This window comes from Hypomesus nipponensis, chromosome 1 (assembly GCF_054491055.1).
Source record: "Hypomesus nipponensis isolate SF chromosome 1, ASM5449105v1, whole genome shotgun sequence".
In the NCBI taxonomy this organism is placed as follows: domain Eukaryota; kingdom Metazoa; phylum Chordata; class Actinopteri; order Osmeriformes; family Osmeridae; genus Hypomesus; species Hypomesus nipponensis.
In genome coordinates, this window is record NC_140361.1 from 10,632,070 (window position 1) to 10,652,715 (window position 20,646).

General features: G+C 45.8%; 1 protein-coding gene across 3 annotated transcripts in view; it reads left to right on the forward strand.

Moving 5' to 3' along the window:
* The window catches only part of elf1 (E74-like ETS transcription factor 1), a 31,899-nt gene that overhangs the window by 3,415 nt on the left and 7,838 nt on the right, over window positions 1–20,646 (forward strand). The window contains exons 1-2 of one of the 3 annotated variants that reach the window (XM_084690916.1): window positions 4,210–4,406; window positions 18,151–18,540. In XM_084690916.1, the coding sequence (XP_084547042.1) occupies window positions 18,469–18,540 (72 nt within the window). In that variant the 5' untranslated portion in view covers window positions 4,210–4,406; window positions 18,151–18,468. Of the gene's footprint in view, window positions 1–4,209; window positions 4,407–18,150; window positions 18,541–18,732; window positions 18,974–20,646 lie in introns of those variants that run through there. The other 2 variants (XM_084690914.1, XM_084690917.1) reach the window with 2 other exon arrangements.

The window sequence follows — 20,646 nt, forward strand, 5'->3', positions numbered from 1 at the left end:
GTGTGTTTTCCCCAAAAAACCTGACCCAACTGCAGCTGTTGTCCTCTTATCAGTTGGAAGGATGTACTATTAACTTAACTACACATTAATGATGACTGTCCAGCCTATGAATGGCTGTAGGATACTTCTGAACTAATGGATTTTGTTTCCACAACATATAGTTAAACATGATGTGGTACAACTTCACAGGACTGTTTGAATGTTATGGAGAAGGTAAGATAGGTCCCTCACACTTCCAGAATGTCAGAGCAGGAGATTATAATTCTAGGATTCGTATCCATGTGAAAGTATTGTATCACATTCTAACTGGTCAGGAACATGCAAGTTAATCAGCAGTTTCCCCCTGCCCATCCTGAGACAGGATGGCCAACATGACCCATATCGTTAAAACTCACTGAACACTAGCAGATTAGCTGGGACATTGGACAGAATCAGTATTACTCATCTGTGCTGTAACCAGCTATGGTATCATAGTCACTGCATCACCCTATTGTCATATAAGCTTGAGTAGCAAGTGACTTAGCTTTCAGTTATGATGAGCACTGAATACATGTTGATGTAGCTTAACGCCCACACAGGTCTAGTTTGGTCTGGGCGGTTGATCATCTTCCTCATGGCTGTGAGTCAGTTTTGACAAAAGCCCAGTTCTGATGGGTCTCTGTCTCTTCTCCCAATGACCATAGCAGCACAACCCCTCTTTTCTATTTACTGGTATTCAGCCCTGAATGGTGCATGGCGTAATCATCAATACAAAAAAAAAAACGGTTTGTGTTCCCCCAAAAAGTTATTAAAGAGAAAAAAGTCAGCTTCAAATGAGGTAAGAACAAACACTAATCTGAAGTTTGATTAAGAGTAACTTGTCTGCATTGCATTCCCAACACTTTTTGTAACAGTGTTTAGTTGAACCCCTTTGTCCTCTTTCTTCTGCTCCTCTTCCTGTCTTGGGCGGACTTCTGTCCTGTCCATTGATCACCTGCACAGGGCTCCCCTGAACTCCTATGGAGTCCGAGAGCTGTCATCATCTGACCTTGGAACCACAACAGACCTGTCTGTCCTCCACAGGTCCATATCTCAGACCCTCAAGGCCGAACTTGTTTTCTTTTTCTCTTTTCTCACTGAAGGCTCTGCGAAAGTGATGTGTGGTGGTTGGTAGAATTGAACAAGTCAAATTCCACTATTCCCTGAGGGCAGCACCTGTAATATGACTGGCATGGCACACACAGATCAGAAGGGGACTACGCTCTCCCTTTCTCTCCTCTCTCTCTATCTCTCTCTCTCTCTCTCTGTGTATTTTTCTAGAGATGTAGACATCAGATCATGTGCCTCTGCTACATTTTGGGGGGTTGCAGAAGGTGTGAGGGGTGAGGTGGATCCTGAACAGAGCTGCACTGAATTCATGGTGCTGCTGTCATGCAGCTTCTGCCTTCCCAAACCAGACATGATGCCAAAGCCTTTTTGTGGCTTTGTTCTGTTTTGGTTGGCCTGTAGTAGCACCAGTAGGCTACATTAGAGCGAGCAGTCTTTATTTTTAGGCCATAAAGGAAAGGTGTGTCTCTACACTTAGTCAGCAGGGTCATGTGGTGCAGTTGTGCTAACATCATGGCTGTAGCTCTCAAAAGGCTATGCGCTATGCTGTACTGAGACTTTTATTTTGTCTAGCCTTTGCATGGTTTGGGAGGTTTTTTGTCTTTTAATGTTATTTACTAGATAGCCCTCCTCGGAGAAGCTTGTGTTTGCTGTACAAAACTTCACCTATTGTTCTAGACAGAATTATAGAGCAGGTGAGGAGTGGTAATTATCCTAGCTACGGATCAGCCAAGAGCCCATTTTGAAAATTAAAATTAACTAACTAAAATGATATGGCTTCTGGACCTACATCCTTTGTACTAGTGGCGTAATCTTATCCTCTAGATTGACAATGGGGATTGAACATGGGCATAGAATGTAGTCTGTGACATAGTTGCTGAAAGCAACCAGAGCATATTATGCTTTTTAGTATTCATTAATGAGACTGCTGGAGAGGATAATGGTGTGCTATCTGTGTCCGCCATGAGCTCAGTGTCTATTGAACCTGCCCTCTCATTTGTTTGGTTTCCCTTTTTAAGAGACGTTTTGTCAGTTAAGTCAATGATCCTCACCAACCATTAGTAGTGTGTTGTTTGCCCAAATTGTATCAATTAACGGTCAATTAAAATGCTATTTTAATGTTGCCTGAACTAGGTTCTTAGTTGGGGGAAGTTGGAGGCCTAGATGGATATCAGACACTCAGTCATACTTGCATACAGTATTTGTGAAGCACCTAATCTTTGGATGTATCTTTATTCCTGAAGAGCGTCAATGTGACTGGGTCTTCATTTCAATCTCTATAACCTGGGAAAGTGCCGAGGGCCATGGAAAAGCCTAGTCTCAAAAAGGTTACTTTAGAACAGCGCGAGTAAGTGGAAAGTCTTAATTTGTATAATGACACTGGCCATGTGGTAATGAGATTCCATCATTCTTCCTACTCTCTCCAGGGAGAGACACATAGCCAAGCTCTGTTCATGAGGAAAACAGATGCATCCCACAGCATTTACAGATTATTCCAAAATAAGCAACACATCTCTGATGTTTCTGGAATGCAATGATGAGTTAAACAATTTCCCACGAGGACTCAACCATGGTCCGCTAATTTAATTCAGTTTGGTACAAAGAGCAGTGGTTTAGATAAGAGGAACAACCTATGAATAAAGCCTTCCTGAATCATTTTTGAGAGTTGGTGGGCTGTAGACAGTTTTTGCACTGTAAGTGAAAAATGTGTATTGTTCAGTTTGTCGTCTGTTCAAAGCCAAAGGCGGTTTTGAAAAATGTCTCCTCTGTCTTGAAGTACGTTTGACCTGCTCCAGCCAGAGGAAATTTGATGGGACTTCAGATAATGGTGCCTATATTACTTTACTTTTTGGATATTATTGGGGTTAGTGAAAGGTGTCAAGGGTAAATTGTGCCCCAAAGAAATAATGTCGCAAGAAATGTCTTGCACACACACACACACGCACACACATGCACACGCACACACTCACAGACATCACCACAAGCCTTGGCTTCCTGTTTGTTAGCACTATCATGTTTCACAAAGATGTCAAGATTCACACAAACACACACAGTTGAGAAAAGGGGCAAATGATTGGGGACATAGATAGGAGGGTGAAGCAGAATATGAGTAGAGTACAATAATTTTCTCTCCTTGTTTCTATAGCAGAATTGCAAGTGTGTGTGTGCGCGTGTGTGTTTCTCCTAGAAACAACACAAGCAGTGAACAGGGAATCTTGATTACAGGGACAATGATGTAGCCTTCTTCCAGCGTTGGCATGGAGACGTGGGCATTTGTTAGTCTGTATTAAATTCAAATGGTTGCTTCAAAGTAGCATGTGATAGGGGCCCCCTGTAGTAATTTGAGTGTGAAAGTAAACTGCCAGTAAACCATACCATCCATCTCTTGGATGCAGGAGAACGCATTGAGGCTGTGTTCAGTGGACTACACTTGCCTGACCTGTCTTGCGGGCGTTTCCTTTTTATAGCCTTCAGTTCTTGCAGCTCCCACAGTTAACAAACACAAAGATGAGTCTGTTTTATGGGGGGTTTCATAGCCTCCAGGGATACTCCCCTGAAATTACTCCAAGATTCTATGTCTTTCTCTCTTCTAAAATATCTCTGAGCTCATTTCAGTCTCCAGAGTGGGGAAATAAAGTTATTCTGGCCTAACGTACAATCCAGTGTTCTTTAGGCTGTGCAGGTTGAAATGTTTCCTCCCTGATTTGAACCAACATGACTCGATTGCTCTACATAGCCTGGTCAAAGTCTGACTATCCTCAAGAAAGCACATACCGGACCAGGTGTGTTTATTGCTCCCCCCACCACTGCTTGGCAGGAGAGCCTAGTCTGGCGTTTTCAGATTGCACAAGGTGTGGCTTGCTTGTTGCTCTACCCTGCTCTCCCCTCCCCCACCTCCATCTCCTTCACTGTCGAAGCTTACCTGAAGAGATTTGCATTCAAGGGCCTGCCCTGGCCCCTGATTGGCCAGGTGCAGGCTCTATGCCTCAGGGCTCCCCTACCAATGGCTGCTGTGGAGTGTGACTCATAGGCAGAGGGCAAGTTGCTTCACCACACTTCTCCTTTTTTTTATTTCAAACAGCAGCCATTGCCTCCTCTCTTTTTTTTTTTACTTTTCAATTTAGTTTTATTGCAGGGAAGTAGAAGGCAAGTTAGAAATACATAGCTTTAGCCAGCTTTGTCCTTCTGTTCACTGTTAACACTTTCTTGGATTATTATTTTTTGTTCCATCGCTGGCTGTTTTTCTTCCTCGTCGTTTTTTTAATCCGACACTTCAACTGTTAATATGGAGCCTGACACACAAGCACTTTGTATTTGAGGTTAGTACCTTTTGAGTTAGTTATTGTGTTTGTATATGGGTGACTAAGCTTGAACGTGTTCCACAAATTGGTTCAAGCATATTTCATTAAGATAATGCCTATTGTATTTATTTTGGGTGTGTAATTGCAAGGAAAGTAAAAAGCAGAACTAGGTAATCCAAAAAGTCTGGGAAAGTGCATTTTGTCTCAATCAAGTGTGAAACTTTTTATTTGTTCCTAACATATATGACACAATACATATTGTTTGATGAACAAAATATACTGCTCTTGTCAACCAATTGACATGACCATAACATCATTAAATATCTTTCGAGTTCATAGGTCATCATTTATAGTGCTATTATAAAATATCCATTCCCAGCTCGACATAGTGCAACACATATCAACTCACAAAGTAAATGCTAAGGTATTTTTCACATTGTGAGGGAATGATGCTGGGTTTTCATGACACACCTTTAACACATGTTTGTTGTCGTTTTTCTCTTGAGAATAATTGCCTTATATGGCTTGCTCCTGCAGGGGAGGGAGCAGTGTTTTGCAAGCCCCCTGACCGAGCCCACATGAGGATTTTTAGCTTGTCATGGTGTAGAAATAAGTCATAATCAGTCATGGCACCTGTTAACAGACTTCTGTCCACAATGCTAATAAAATGCACTCTCTTCTGTTTGTAATAGGTATTTGCATAGTTTTCCCCCTCCAAAAGGTTCCAAAGCCTAGTATGTAGAAGCTGTGAACCTGTTGTGACTGTAGCATTGCTTCTCCTCATAGCAGGCTGGAGTCAGTGCTGTTTAATTATCTTATCAGGCCCTGAACATCTCACTGGAGCCCAGAATGAATGTTGCTCACCTTGTAGGCTGGAGCAACCGAGCAGGTTTTCATGGGGCAAACAATGGTGGCCATCTCTTTTACTACGTACACAGTTATAACCCTCCAACACACCACGCAAAGGGTTAATTTGCTGCGTCTGAACTTGGTGGCTTTCTTGTTTCTCTGAAACTTTCCCACTGCAGCAGAGATAAAAGGATGCTTCCTGTTTCACTAGAAAAGGGCTGAGCACTGACACATATGAACCGTTTGCTACATGAGACTAATTTGGGCTTCTACATTCACCATTGTACAATTTGTACTGTTTGAGGAGTGTTCAAGCATCACTTGAGGAATTGAGTTTGTCATAAGACACGCAGTCCCCATGACGTTGAACTTGTGCCCAGTTATTCTGTGATACGTGGAGATCTATTGTAAATATTCTGGAGTGTTTGCTAGTTAGATAGCTGTTGGACAGGTATTACACCATGTGCTTCAGCCATGAGGTGATTTGAGCACATTTCTGATTGGTTGTCGGATGGCCTAATCAAGGCTATCCTAGGGTCTACCAGGTTTAGTGCCTATGCACAAAGGCTGGGTAGACATATAGATAAACCTTCCTTAGAGATTGGGGAACAAATGCCAAACCCTCACATGGGCACTTTTTGATTTTGACCTAGCCCTTCAAACCGGTAAGTCTATCAGCAGAAGAGACAGTCCTAGTTTCAGTCCTGTGATGAATAGCTCACTTGTGTTCAGAATATTGGCTGGAGTTTGCATCTGACCTGACTTTCTATCATGTCTATAGCCCACCAGGCCTCTGATTTGACTTGTAAATGAGGCTCAGAGTTTTGAGGTGTGGCCATATCATTGGATGAAAACATTGGAGCAGTCAGGGGAAGGGACTCTAGAAGGGGAGGGGGTGGGGACAGAGTCACATACACACAGGAGAGGGTATGAGGAAAGGAAGGGATGGATAGGGATTTGATGAGGGGGAGGGAGATGGAGATGAACACAGAGGCAGGGAGGGATGGCCGCCTTGTCAGGTTGGCTCCTCGCGCAATACAGAGTCAACAAGTCTTGGCCTGTAATTAGATCTGCAAGCCTGTCCATGGAGGAGGAGAGGAAGTATGAGGGTTGGGTTTAGTCAGCACTGGTTTGGCATGTCTGCATGTGGAACAGTAGAGGGTTGGGTAGGTTCTCACTTCAGTAACCTATCCCGTGGCTGGCACCGAATGGCTGTGGGCAGCAACTGACGTACTGAGGTTGATGGGTAAATAAGAACTTGTGGCATACCGGCTTGACACTTGTGCTGCCTTGATACTATCTGGGGGGATATCATGAAGGGGAAGGAAGCCAATGATTCACAGGGGTATGTGTGTGTGTGTGTGGGGGGGGGGCAGCCTGATCTGCAGGTAATTAAAAGGAGGGGGATGGGACAGGGTTTCTCCACGCCTTTCATTCTTTAGTTTTTGGGTCTATCTTAGGGTTTAGATTTCAGACAGCTAGGGTCTCAGTGAAAGGAGAGGGTTTGAAGAAGGTCACAAGGTGCCAGAGGGGATCTGATTCATCTTCCCCACCCTCAGGTGGATGCAGTGCTGACAAAAAGTCAAGCCAAACACACTAGAGATGAAAGGGAGCACCCATCCATCCAGACTAGACTAGAGACACACTTTCATATAACTGTATTCAGCTGTTTACAGCTATTGATGGGAATGTGTTGTTCCTGTTGTGGACTACTTTCTGTTTCTGGCCAGTCACGTGAAGGCTTCAGGGCTTTGTGAGGAACACCATGTTGTCCTGCTGGCTGAAGGCTCTTTGTCTGGCTCCCGGGGGATTTGCATCATGTTTCCATATGCTTTTCACCTTTTCTATTGAGCAACCGAGACACCCTCCCGATGCTGCAAGTGCGCTTCCCTCCCTGACGTGCTGGGACTGGCAGGGCCCTGTTCACAGGTACAGAGGGCAAGACCGATGATGGCATAGGGCTCAGTATTCCAACCACTCAGGAGGATCACAGCATAACGTGGGGTTACAATCTCCAAAACACTGAGATGAGATATGGTTCCTAGAACTGCTGATTGGGATCTTATCTCTTTTGGGGACATTACAGGATCATCACATGCTACACATCCGTTTATTCTGGTTATCTAGGAAGATCATATGAGGTCATCAGTTACTTCAACCCCTCCCCCTCTTCCCTTTAGTACCTCCCAAGCCTCAAGGTATGGACAGGTGTTTTTGACCCCCGTATTTGCCCCCAGGCAGCAAAATCCCAGGAAGAGAAAGAATTGTACCTGGAATAGCTGGTTACACCTTTCCATTTGAACGGATTGCATTTCCAGTTATGCCACATCATCCCATTTCGATAACATGCTCTGTTTTTGGAAGGCATTGAAGATATAACTTTCTCAACTTAAAAATAAAGGGGCATTAACTGACATAGCAACATATGTTTGCATGTTATTTTAACGTTCCATTCCGGGAGGGGGCACCTCCCGGAAATGAGTCTCTGCAGGTTGGGATGTCTGACACTACCACTTGTAGAGAGGTGACTGCAGCATCGTGTATTACAATCAGGCAATCTAGAGCATGCGCTGTCTGGAAGAATCCTAGTCTGAATGTGGTTTTGGAAGGCTATCACCCCGACTACCAGTTTGACTGGTGTCCGTGTCTGGAGTGGGCTTCAGCGGTCAGCCATGTGGAAAACTGGCCGCTTCTACCAACCGTGATCCAGCTCAGTTACCACTCCTCTGTGTTCGCTCGTCACTCAGACACTCTGAAGGGTCCTCATCCACGGAGACCAGCCCCGGAGTCTGAAGCACAAGAATAGAACTGTTTCAGAGAAAGAGATGCTGCATGTGGTCACTGTGTTAAACATAGTGTAAACATCTGACGTAGTGTGAACAGCTATGGAGTTGTGTGATTCTCAGTTCTTTGTGGTGTGTTGCATCTGAAAGTAGTTTGAGGCCTTGTTAAGTCTCCAGCATTGAATTATGTTGCATGGAACCCTGCACTGTGTCTGTTCAGGGACTCCTTGTGTGGACTCCTTTTCAACACAAGGAATGCTAAGAATACTTTTATGATGTCATTGCTCATGTTTCTCAGAAGTGGAGCTGAAATACCCCCCTCCCTGAGAACTGCTCGCCTTTGGACACTGATGTTCAATGCTAATGTAGTAAACAGTATCACAGGCCGGCCGGCTAGCAGTTTTTGCCAAGTCACGATTGTTCTTCTCAGATGAGGGTAGATCAATAGTGGTGTTTTATCTGAGGCTCAAACCTCTCTAGTGAGTGTGACGGGGCAGGTTGAAGACACAATTGTACACCAGTGCTCAGATACGTTAACATGTTCTGGCAAATCTTATCCTAAATTGCTCCCTGAAAATGGTATCCAATGAATTGAAACACCAACACTACAGATAGTGTGGCACATATTTTCCCTGGAAAACTGCCTCTCTATTTAAACCCAAGTCGAAACTAGGAGAGAACTTTGTCCTCTTTCACTCACCTTTTACCTTAATCACCATCTCTTCTCAAGTGGTGCTCATTAGTTCCACCTCATTGGCAGCAAAACAGTCATTTTCCTTTCCTCTCCCTGCGTTAAATTGTTAAATTGAGTGTCTGAGCTGTGAATGATGGCACCATTTACATGATTATCCTTCTCTCTCTCAGAGATTGAGTCAGGAAATGGATGCTGGTATATTGGAGCTTGAAAATTGCCAATTCTCAGTTGCTTAATTCATTCGCACCCACTTAGTTCTTCACAGAGACAAGCTTTTTGAAGAACCTTAAAGGGGCGTCACTTCCAATAATGGCAGCCCCCTCCATATCTTTGTCTTTAGGTCACTATCTGTCTCTTTCTTTCTCTTATACTGTCCTGTATGTTTGTTTCCATGTGTCTCACTTTCAGGCTGAGCCTGTAGTGTGTGTGGTCTCAGACACCTGAGCGCTGTTAGTGAAGGAGCCCCCAATACACACACACACACACTCTCACTAGTCACATCTCTGCGCCAGCTTCACAAACCCTCTCTGTGGCACTGTTACTAAGCAACAGCCACTCCTTGTTTACCATATCTGTTTTGGCATTGTGATTATCAGATGGGGAAGTCACAGTACCCCCCCAACCCCCCAGAGATCATTTTATGTTACTTTCATATAACGGAAGCTCCATGCAAAGTCTGTGTCATTTACTAAAGAACCACATACAGAAGTAACACACCCGTCAGTTTTGCAATAATCTGTGTATGTGATAATAATCAATTACATTTCATGTTTGGATGAATATTATGCACAATGATCACAGAGGTCACAAAGCCTGTACTTGTCTGCCCCATATCCAGTGGTTGAACAATAACACTTTGTCATGTAGCGCTTGTTACACAAGCCCAGGTCAGTGTTCTCTGTTTGTCTCCATGGCCATGGCGTTTATTGTCCTCATCTCCTGCTCCAATGGTCCACCTTCCTCATCATTCTGCTATCATAAACAAACGATCCGTTTCATAAAGCACTGTGCTGCTTCTCAAATATTGACCTGGGCTGGTTAACCTCTCTCCAAGCTGCACACAGCTCCAAACAATGCCTGGAGGAGAATAATACACAGACAGAATTTTCAACTACTTTCACATGTAAAATGTCGTAGGTAAAAATGATTTTGAAATCTCAAGGAGTACAACTGTACACTGCCCTGCCAGTTGGGGATAGGCTCTGAGGGGACAAAGCTTACTCACTAACCTGACAATTACAGTTTTCAAACTTTAATTCATGTAACTTTGACCTCTTTCTCCGCTCTGACTCCTCCCTCAAAACCATGAGACTTTGTTGACAGAGTTATGAGTACGCTGCTCCTTTAGTGCTGTAACACTTCAGACACGCAATACCAAATTACTCAGGTGAAGACATAAAAGCTGTTCTAAGGCTGGTTTAGTTCACTCAAAACAATTGTTATCCCTGGTCTCAATTTGAGGTGTGTCTGTGTGATGTCATTAAGGAATGACCCGTCAGTCATTTTGAGACAGCGCATGAGACAAACTTTTACTGCTTTGTAGATTAGATTAGGGCCTGGAGTGCAGATATGTTATACTTTACTAACCTGGTATCCTGCTGTCTGAAATTAGATAAACCCACATGATGGAATTGAACTGTCTCTCAGCCTATCTATCAATCTCAGACTCAGTCTTAGCTTTTAAGCTGTTAGAGGTCCATATCTGCAAGGCTTTGGCGGGGATTAAATTGTAAGAGCTGATCTGGTCATTGTTTGGGTGTTTACAGACAGCTCACTTTTTCCTAATCTCAAAATCTTTACTAAAGCTGCAAATGAGCCTGTTTCAGCCTTAATCCGTGGCCTCACCAACTGACTCAGCAAATTAAGTCATCATCTTCTCAATTTATTGCCATTTCAGCTGAAAGACCTTTTTGTCTCCCATGCAAGGCCCATTTGAGATGCAACCATTTGTCTTAACTCATGGAAGCTTTGGAACCCAAAGCCTGTGATAAGCCTGTGATAAGATGGAGTCAGCTGAAGCAGAGGACTGCAGCTTGGCTCCGTGGGCGTGCTGCGTGTTGTGTGGTGCAGCATGCCTGCCCAACGAGAGGTGGACTCACCAGCCTGCTTGTGTCCAGACCTGTTTGGTATGCACGCTCGTTTGAGCTCTCACAATCCCAAGTCCCTGCTCCCAGAGACACAGGCCTGGTATGCTGTCACTCAGCCTTCAGCACAAAGCTTTTTGATGGAGACAAAGCAACAACAAAGCTTATCTTGGCTGTTTTTGTCCTCCATTTGATATATGACAAGCCACTGAGTGGAATGCCACCCTATCTTGGAGAGCGTGTTGCTAAACATGTGACCTGGGTGCCTGGTTGGGGGAATTGACACCACATCTTAGTGGTTTGCTGTACGGGAGAAGAGGCAAGAATTTAACAGTTGGTTTTGTTTTCACTCGATGAGTGGGTGTGTGTGTAAAGCATGGTTGTTGTGCTGGTATGTGCCGGGTATGGTCGTTTCTGATTCTACTCCCTCAAGCAACCTGTGCACTGACATGTCTGCATTGGTATGTATGTAAACACATCAGTGTGTGCGTGTGTGTGTGTGCGTGTGTGTGTGTGTGTGTGTGTGTGTGTGTTTGTACATAAAAGGGCATGGGAGGGGCTTTTACACACCCACTCAGATTCACCACAGGGTAGCATAAAACCCAAAGAGATTAAAGTATGTTTTCAACCTTTTTTTAAGCAAGAGAGCAGTGGAGTGTTTTAGTTGTGTGCAAAAGGTTAATGATGGTATCATGGCCATATGCTTGGACTTGGTATCTGTTGGTTTCTTTGCTGTGTTTGGATGCTCTATGAGACTGATAGTGTTTCACTCTTCCAGTTCTGTCATGTACCACATTGTTCTCTCCCAGAAGCCAAAACAACAGACAAGTATTCAAACTGAAGCATGACAAACATTTTGAAGGGTAAAGTCATGGGCAGCCCAGATGAGGAGAAATGCATAACTCTGGTGTCTCTGGTGTTTTTCCACTTAAAACCGTTGTCTCTTACACAATAAGGTATTGCATGACAGTTTGCACATGACGAATGAATAAATATACCTTTGTTACAATGCATAAGCCATACTCATACCATGTTTGTGAAAAAGTTTGTAGGTAGGGGGAAAAAGTAAATGTGTGACCCTATATTTTACTTGAATTGAGTGCCAGCCGTGAACTGAGACTCATCTTCCGACGTGGGATTTTCATGTTTCCTCTTTAGCGTAGATTTACTCATATCTGTAGTCCGTTTGATGTATGTTTCTATTGCTGATGATGACGACGTGGCAAAGGCTAACATGTCGAGTGGCTTCATGGAAAACAGCAACACAGCACTGATCTCATGCTCTGTCTCTAATATGGTGGCAGGCATGTGTGTGCTCAAGCTCTTGCTGCAATTTCCTGTCCTCTTTTCACAACTAGTCTTCCTCTGTTGTGTGTGGCCTGTTGCACACACACACACATGGGAAATTTGTCTCTGGGGGTAGATCTGACAGAGGACCTCACCATGTGACCATCAGAATACCTGGTCTTGATCTCTCTGAGCTCCTTGGTGACTGGTAAGATATTGTGAATCGTGATACCGTGTTGATTGAAAAAATGGTGCTCATAATGTCTCGATCAATCATTTGTGCTATCAGGTTCTGGTATTAATGTATTAATGTAGCATATGTTTGTGTGAAATGGGGGGTTTCATGCTAAGAAATAGCTAGACAAAATGGTAATGCTGGGACATATTGGAGAACTGAAGTTGCAATGTAGGGTTGTTCCACAGCATGCTCATCACCAAGAGGGCTGTCTGTAACACCAAGCATGTTAGGGTTAGGGTTAGGGTTACTAAGGCAGTACCAATCGTTAAATAAATAAATGGCTCATGAAAAAAGATATTCTGGGGCCCTGCTCTGTACACACCTAGCCCTATCTGTTAGATATTTTAAAAAAACGGTTTCAGTTTTGATGTAATGAACTGCAGATTTAGGGCTTCTGTAAGGACCACTTTGACACATACTTCTTCTTCTCAGAATTGGTGTGAAACCAATGAGCAGGGCCTCACTGCGACACATCCGAAAGAGTGATGTATGGGTGGGTGGTGGTGTGTGAGCAATCTTGTTCTCTGAGTTACATTTTGGCTTGAAGGTAGATTTTCTGATGGTAGCCATTCTGTTCATGGTATTTCAACAGGTCTGCTGTTTCACTGCTCTAGTTTCCATGTAAAAAGACAGGTGCTTTTAAGGAGCTAATCTTAAATAAAGTATTTTAAATATTGAAAAGATCCTTGCCTTACTTCTACTACTACTACTACTACTACTACTACTACTTGAGGACAAGCTCTTATCAGTCAAATGAAAGGAAGGGGGATGTAAAATAACTTTCCACTCTTGCAAAGAGAGAAGTTTGTTTCTGAGTGTGGTTTAACAGACAGGAAGTAGCAGAAACCCATTGCTAGTGATGCATTTCCTGTGACTGCAGGATTCACAGGTCAGTTTGTGGTTGTGACTTTTCTTCCAAAGATACACCACCCAAATCCCCCCTTTCTTTTGCGGTGCCCATCGTGCTAGTAAATGTTTAGTGTGTCAAACGTCAAGAAAGACAAAGGAAGCAAACTGCTCTAAGTCTGATTACAAGCCCCTTACAAAAAAGCATTGGTATGCCGTGTGAGGTAGGGATTATTGTTTGTGTTAAAGTCGTGTGAAAGACCAGGCTTCTCTGAAGGTGTTGCATGTCAGATAAGGTGTCATTAGCTTTTGAAACACTTTGGTTAAGGCATGCTCTCGTGTCCCCCTATCGAGAGTTGGCTGTTCAGAGCTAGCATGTTAGCCAAGCAAGCCAAGCTTCTCAGAAAGGAATGGGTACTCTTGTTCTCCCATCACAGCCCTCGAGGGGCAATGTGGAAAAGTACCATGCTCGCAAAAGATCAGATTAAATTCCATTTCTCCTTGAAAGCCTGTGCTGGAGGTGGTGTTTTCCCCTCAGTCTTCATTAGGTTCAGGCACACCAGTGCTGCCTCCCAAAGCTCTGACAGCAGCTTAGGGCTGGAGGCAGGCTGCCTGCCTTGTTGTCTGTGTTCTCCAGTCTTGTTTTCCAGGCTCTGAAACAGCTGTCTGTCATTATGGGGTGTCTGTTCATGTGCCCTGTCCCTCCATTCAGGCCATGGATCTCCCTTTTGCATGGCAACCCCTTATGTCAGTCAAGTGTTTCCCAAGTTTAGTTTAAACACACGGTGACATGTAGTCATCGTGCCACATCGTGTGTGTAGCTGCGTCCGCTGAGGGTATCCAACAGCAGCATGTCTGCTTTACAGACATGCTGGTGTACGTTGCTGTGGTGAAAGATGTCTGTGTGTGTTCCCTGTCTCGCATCAAGCGAGCTCCTTAATTGCTGTTCTCTCACTCTATTGAATTAGCAAACAGCCACTCCAGAGGGACTCTGACCTTTACTGCTGTGAATAACTCACCCTCAACTGGCTAGTCTGCTTTCAAAGCCTGCGCTCTCTGTGCCTGACAGTGCATCGTTTACGGTTATACGTGCTGCGCTGTCAAGTGTGTCACATGTTTCACTTTGTTGTTTCATCACCTGAGACCATGTTCAACCAGTGGTTTATAGTCTCTCAAAGTTGTGCTTGGTTAGTGTTGTTGAATCTGAGCAGAATGACCTTGTCACGTGTTCACGGTGGGAGCAGAATGACCTTGTCACGTGTTCATGCTGGGTGTTTTTCTCTCCCTGTTGAGTTAAATGGCTCAACAGATGATCCCCTGATCCACTGGCGCTATGCAGGCTATCAAAGGCCTGCAGGAACTGACTGGCATCCGACCACTGAGTCATTTCCCCTACAGGAACCCAGTAGATTCTTGCAGAGCAGCACTTCTCTACTGACTCCTAGATGACTGGGATGTTGACCTGGGTCTTTTGTGCCAGCTTGCATTTTGGTATTTGTTCTACTGGTCTGTTACTCTGTCCATACAGCTGCATTGGGTTAACCTCCAGGAAAGTCATCTAAGGCTTCAGTTTCTGTCCACTATTGAAGTTCACCTTTCCATAGTGGACAGATGCTTGTAATAGATTGCCGTGTTTCAGCTTGTTCAACCCTGTGTGGAAGATGGAGGACTTTGATTTATACCTGCTGCCATTCTTTTTAATGGCACTATCTGCTAGGTCGAAACCTGTGTTGGGAAATTGTGCGTGTTCCGAAATGCCAGGAATGCCAGTCTGTTTCCCTGCCAAGCAGGAAAGACCTCAGCACCCCTCCCTCTCCCTTTCTCTCCCTTTTCTCCAGAGTGCTCGTCAGATCTGGAGCTATTCTGAGACTCTCTCTCTCTCCCTCTCTCTTTCACAACCGTCTCGCTCAAAAGTGCTGACATCACTGCAGCCATGATCTCACTCCACTGAGGCTGGGTCAGTGAGTGTTTGATCGGGCACTATCCCTATACAAATCCATGACAGTCAAATCAAATTCCCCCTAAAGTACTGAATAATGTCAGCACCATCTTGTAACAAGAGAGGAACATGAGTGATAAGTACAACTTAGTTTTGGTTGTCTTCTTCCCCACAATGTTTGCGCTAGCCACATGCATGGTGACTCATTGCCTAGTCATTCAATCTGCTTAAATTACCTCCTTTCATGGTCAACAATGAGCTTAGCTGAGGAGACCAAAGCGGGGGAAACGGGGCCTTCTGGGAACTGTGCGTTTGTTCATGAAGCCTGGCTCTAATTGGTTGTTATTGCAAACACCAGCAGCCATGTTGTAGTGGTGAAGCGTGCTGTTTGTTCCCTGCTCAGTGTGCTCTGCATGTAGAGACGACCCGTCGACTCGCTTATAACCCTTTAGGGTTGTAGCCGATCACATCACCCACATCACGTGACACAATCCACCTTGGAGACACGCTGCCTCTAGAAGTCTGAGTTTGTCCAAAGAAGCCCCACCCAGGCCAAGTCACAGGCTCACTGTTTGCTCTGTGGAGTCTTGTGCATTGTGTAGCTCCAGCCCTTCCACTCCTCTGCTTCTTCACTCCCTCTCCCTCAGGCTGACATCTAGTATGCTCTCAGCCTGGCTTCTGCGCCGGGACAGGGCAGCTGTTGTCATGTGCTCTCTCTGGGAGACTGTGCCGCCAGCTCTGGTTAATGGCTGGGTTTATGTTGTATCCCTGTCTGCCTTCAGCGCTCTGCCAACTGGGCCACGCAGATCAATGAATTGGTGACAGGCAGAAAGGATGGAACACTCAGACACACACACACAAACACACACGCGCGCACACACACACACACACACACACACAGTATACTCTCTTTCAGTCTTCATTTCCCTCTCTCTCTCTCTCTCTCTCTCTCTCTCTCTCTCTCTCTCTCGCTCTCTCTTACTTTCTTACTCACCCACCGACACACACACACACAGACACACACACACACACATACACACACACAGACACACACATACAAACACAACCCCCATCACTGTATGGAATGGTTTGTGCAATCTATGTAGCCAATATCCATAGACCTCCAAGGCTGAAAAAAGTAATGTATATGTAAATCACCGATTTATATTTTTGTCAAGGATAGTGAATCAAATCGATTTACAGTTGATAACGAGGCGAGGTTGCAGTTCTTTCTCAAGCCTAGGGGGGAGCACTAACAGTGAGTGTTACAGACACAGTTGTCCCTCACGAACCACACCGCTCAATGTTCACCGGCACCAGAGCTGAGGTTTCTGGCCCAGGTTCACACAGCACAGACGAAAAGGTAATAAGTCAGCTTTGTGTGGGGTCTGTGGCTCCACGTGTGGAGAGTCACTTAGCAGACAGACTACAGTCTAGTCTAGTCACTGGACAGAACCGTCCGCCCGCCGGGGTAGATTGATGAGGCTTTGCAGCCCCCTCTCCCCCCCACTCTCTTTGCCCTCCTGCATGGGCTTTTCACTGGAGGCCGTAGTGCAGTCATAGCACTCAGCGTGCCAGGGGGAGCGCTTCAGATGGTTCTGCCCAGCTGTGGTGGCAGCGGGGGAGCCATGGCAACTGCCGAGGGGTTCAGGGAGACGGTACAAGTAGAATGAGGGACTGGCGCTCCAGAAACCTTCCTTTTTGTCCTTTCCACTCCTCCATCCCTCGCTTCTGCATCCCCCTATCATGCTCCCAGGAGATGTTCTCCAGGCACAAGCCCTGCTAGGGACAGGAATACGGCCAGGTGCAAAGGGAAGTGAACAGGCAAACGGGGAGGGGGGGGGGGTTTAATGACATATTTGGCTGACCCCGTGTCTCTCCTTGTGAGCCCCACCCGTCTCCTGTCTCCCACTCTTTATCTCCCATTCCGCCCCCTCCAAGAGACACAATTGGACCTGGAATGCAGCTTTCGTCAGTCACACAGGCATTTCAAAGCAAACTGGCCCCACCCTGCAGCAGTGGATGGGGGGGCTGGTGAGGGGGAGGAGGAGGTGCAGTTAGCCCTGCCATCTCCTGACTCTCTCCTCTCTTTACTGCTGCCAACTCTCCATTCCATGGGGGGAGCGGGGGATGTGAGAGTGGAAACCTGCCCACCCCCCAGCCCCAGCCCCACCTCCACCTCCACCCCCCACCTCCACCCCCCACCTCCACCCCCCACCTCCACCCCCCAGCCCCAGCCCCAGGCCCCACCTCCACCCCCCAGCCCCGCTCTGTATTCCTCTTTTCCATCTTTAGCCAGATACCTGCCCTTCCCTTCAGCTCTGCTGTGGGTTATGCTCAAGCTATATGACCCCCTCATCACACAACCTCCACACACACACACACACACAAACACACGCACACTCCAATTCCCTGAAAGCACAGAGGAGCAAGGGCAAACTGTGTGTGTGTGTGTTTTCTGTTCCACCATCATACACCATCCATGTGACTAGTTAAACAGCGTTCTTATTTGCTCAGAGTTGAGCTCACGCCCTGGAGGGATGGAGGGAAGGGGAGGGACCACAGACACTGTGATGTCAGAGGGGAGCCTGCTAACATCTACTGGACTTTGATTAGACTTCTTAAAGCAAAATGGTTTGTACTAGCCCTAGCAAAAACAAAAGCATTTTCCACATGACAGTTTCAACACAGATGTGGGATCGAATTTCTTTCTGTTATGATCTATGTACTATGAAAAAGTATGAATCCTTCTTTTCTGTTTAATAAGAAAATACACACCAACGGATATGGAGAGTCATGCTTTTCTGGAGAAAGATATTCCAAGCAGGCAGGGAGACAGGCAGAGAGACCGTTTCAGCCCGACTGGGCTAAGAACCAGCCAGTGATCTAAATGACCCACTGGAATCAGAGTCAGGCCCTTGCTGTCTCTCCCAGTCTGTCACAAGCTGCTACTGAGACACAAACACCTGCTACGTATAACGCTACGAAACAAGATTGAAACTGATTGTTTAAACTTTGCTGACCCGTCTCTCCTTCTGGCAGGTGTACATGCTCCAGAGAAGAGGCTCCCTACAGCCAAACTGCTGCTCTCCCCCACTGAATCCTGGGTCTCTCTGAGACTCTGCTCCACACTGCTGCAGCCCAGCACAGAGACAAGAGAGAGAGACAAGAGAGAACTGACTCTGCTGAGAAGTCACAAAGATAAAACATTTTGACACAGTCAGACCCACAGTGGCTTTGTGTGGGTGAAACCCAGCCTCTACCTCCGACGCCTGCCCAGCTTCCTGTGAACTGGACACCCTTTGGGGGGCTAGGAGCCCTCTCTGTCTGCCTGAGTTCTACCCTCTCACCACCATCGCCATGACGACTGCAGTCCAGCCCAGCGAGTTGGTGTTTGAGTTCGCCAGCAATGGGATGGATGAAATCAACCAGGTACCTATCATATTAGGGACTTTACCTTCTGTCGACTGTGTTCTTGGGTAACTCAGTCATTCGGGGATGATAGCACCTGATAAATAATTATGCAGATAGCATAAATTGGTTTAACAGAAATACAGATTTTACTTGTTTTGACTACAGTTATAAAAAACAAGCCCATGTAAGCAAGATTGAGAAGAGGACTGGAACAGGCTCAGTGTCCACAAGACCCCCAATTACTGTTCTGATGTGTGAGTGATGTGGAGATGGAAAGAAGGACAGGAGGAGGCGGAGGAAGAGGTGATGGCAGGAGGGAACAGGAGGAGGATTAGAGAATGGAAGGAGGTGAACGAGAACAGGAAGAGGAAGAGGACAAGAGGAGGAGGGGATGGCCAGGGGCAGGAAGAGGAGGACAGGAAGAGGAGGAGGAGAAGGAGTGAATGGCAGGGTGAGAGGGCTGGGTAGCGGAGCATGGGCAACAGGCAAGGCTACGCTGGAAACAGGGACCTGGAATGGGGACTGTGTGGGAGGAAAGGGTGGGGCTTAGCCTGGAGTTACTTTATGGCACAAAGGTTACACTGTGTGTGGAGTGAGAGACAGTGGCTGGGTATCTGTTAGAAAGTATCCTCAGTTAGTTGTGGTTACCCACCCCCACATCCCCACCTGAATCCTATGGAGCAGGTGTGTCTGTGTGTGTGTGTGTGTGTGTGTGTGTGTGGATGTGGGGAGATAAATCGTCACTGGATACTCTCGGCTGAATGGCTCAGGTTCAGGCCTAACCAGCCTGACCAGTCTGAAGACTTGTTTTGGGGAGGTGACTAATTTGTTTGAAAAGCATTGTTCCAAAACAACACAGTTCTCTCTCTGGTACCTCCCAGTGCCTTCTCAGTCCATTAGACTAGGATTACGCTCCTGTTCACCTACAAGTCCTAAAATAGCTCCAGATGAATGACTTTTAACACTATCCGAGCAGGCATTTTGCAGAAGTAGCCTGTCAGGAGAGTGCTTATGTCGACCACACTGGGGTCAGTTGAAGACGGAAAGAGAGAACTGCAGCTAGCCTGCAAGACTAATGATTAGCTCTGTTCTATTGGATTTTACAGTCAATAAGTAGCTCCCTGAGTAGGGCCATCACGTAATGACTGTAGAATGATGTTCAGCTGGGTGTCCCAGAGCTGCTATTAGCAGCATACTCCTCATCCCATGCATCTCATCCTCAAACACTCACTCAAGGACTTCTCCCCACCAAGTCCGCTCTGCTCGCTCGCCCATAGTTTTATCTGTGACTGCGCAAGTATGTAAACGTTCTTACCTCACTTCCTCTAACAGACGGGTCATGTCGAAAGGGCTCGTGTCGAAAGTACAAAAACGGTTTTGTGATTCAAGATGGCGTCAGGCCGGTAAGTAAAGCAGAAGAGTGCAGGGCGTAGGGGAACCTTAAACAGATGGTCTCCTTTTCAAAAGCCGGAACACAGAACTGATATGATGCAAATAGGTCCTGATTCTGCTCTCTTGCTTCCCCATTAGAAACACTGGTGAGGGTACCAAAGAGGAAGATGCACACAATAATGCTGCTAGCATGGTGTTAGGGTGCCAGACATATCATATAACATATATATATATATATATATATATTATATATATATCAGTCACATATCACATATCAGTCAGTCCCTTGTGTCCACAACAAAGTCGATTTGATTCTACGAATTCTTAACAGAAAAGACAATGGCCCTCCAGGTCTGGCTTGTTGGGGGTGTCTGTTTTGGTGTCACCTATTTTGCATGATATTACGTTACTCGTTTACAGGTGCTGTAAAAGCTGAGTCCCCCAACAAAGTCACAACAAACATCAGAGACAAGCATGTCAGTCGTGTTTAGGCCTGTCAGCAGGCTTGAGTGTGGGGTTGTGTGTTTCTATCCCAGACTGCTGGAGAGGAGACAGCACTGGTGTTCGTGCACAAATAAGTGATCTCAGCAGCAGACTCGCTTGAGCTTCTTTGGTGACACACACACACACACACACATGTACTGTGTGTTACTCTATATACACACCCAAGGACACAAGCATCAGTAAGCCCAGACAGATCTACACATTGTCAAGGATATCTAGTACTGTGTC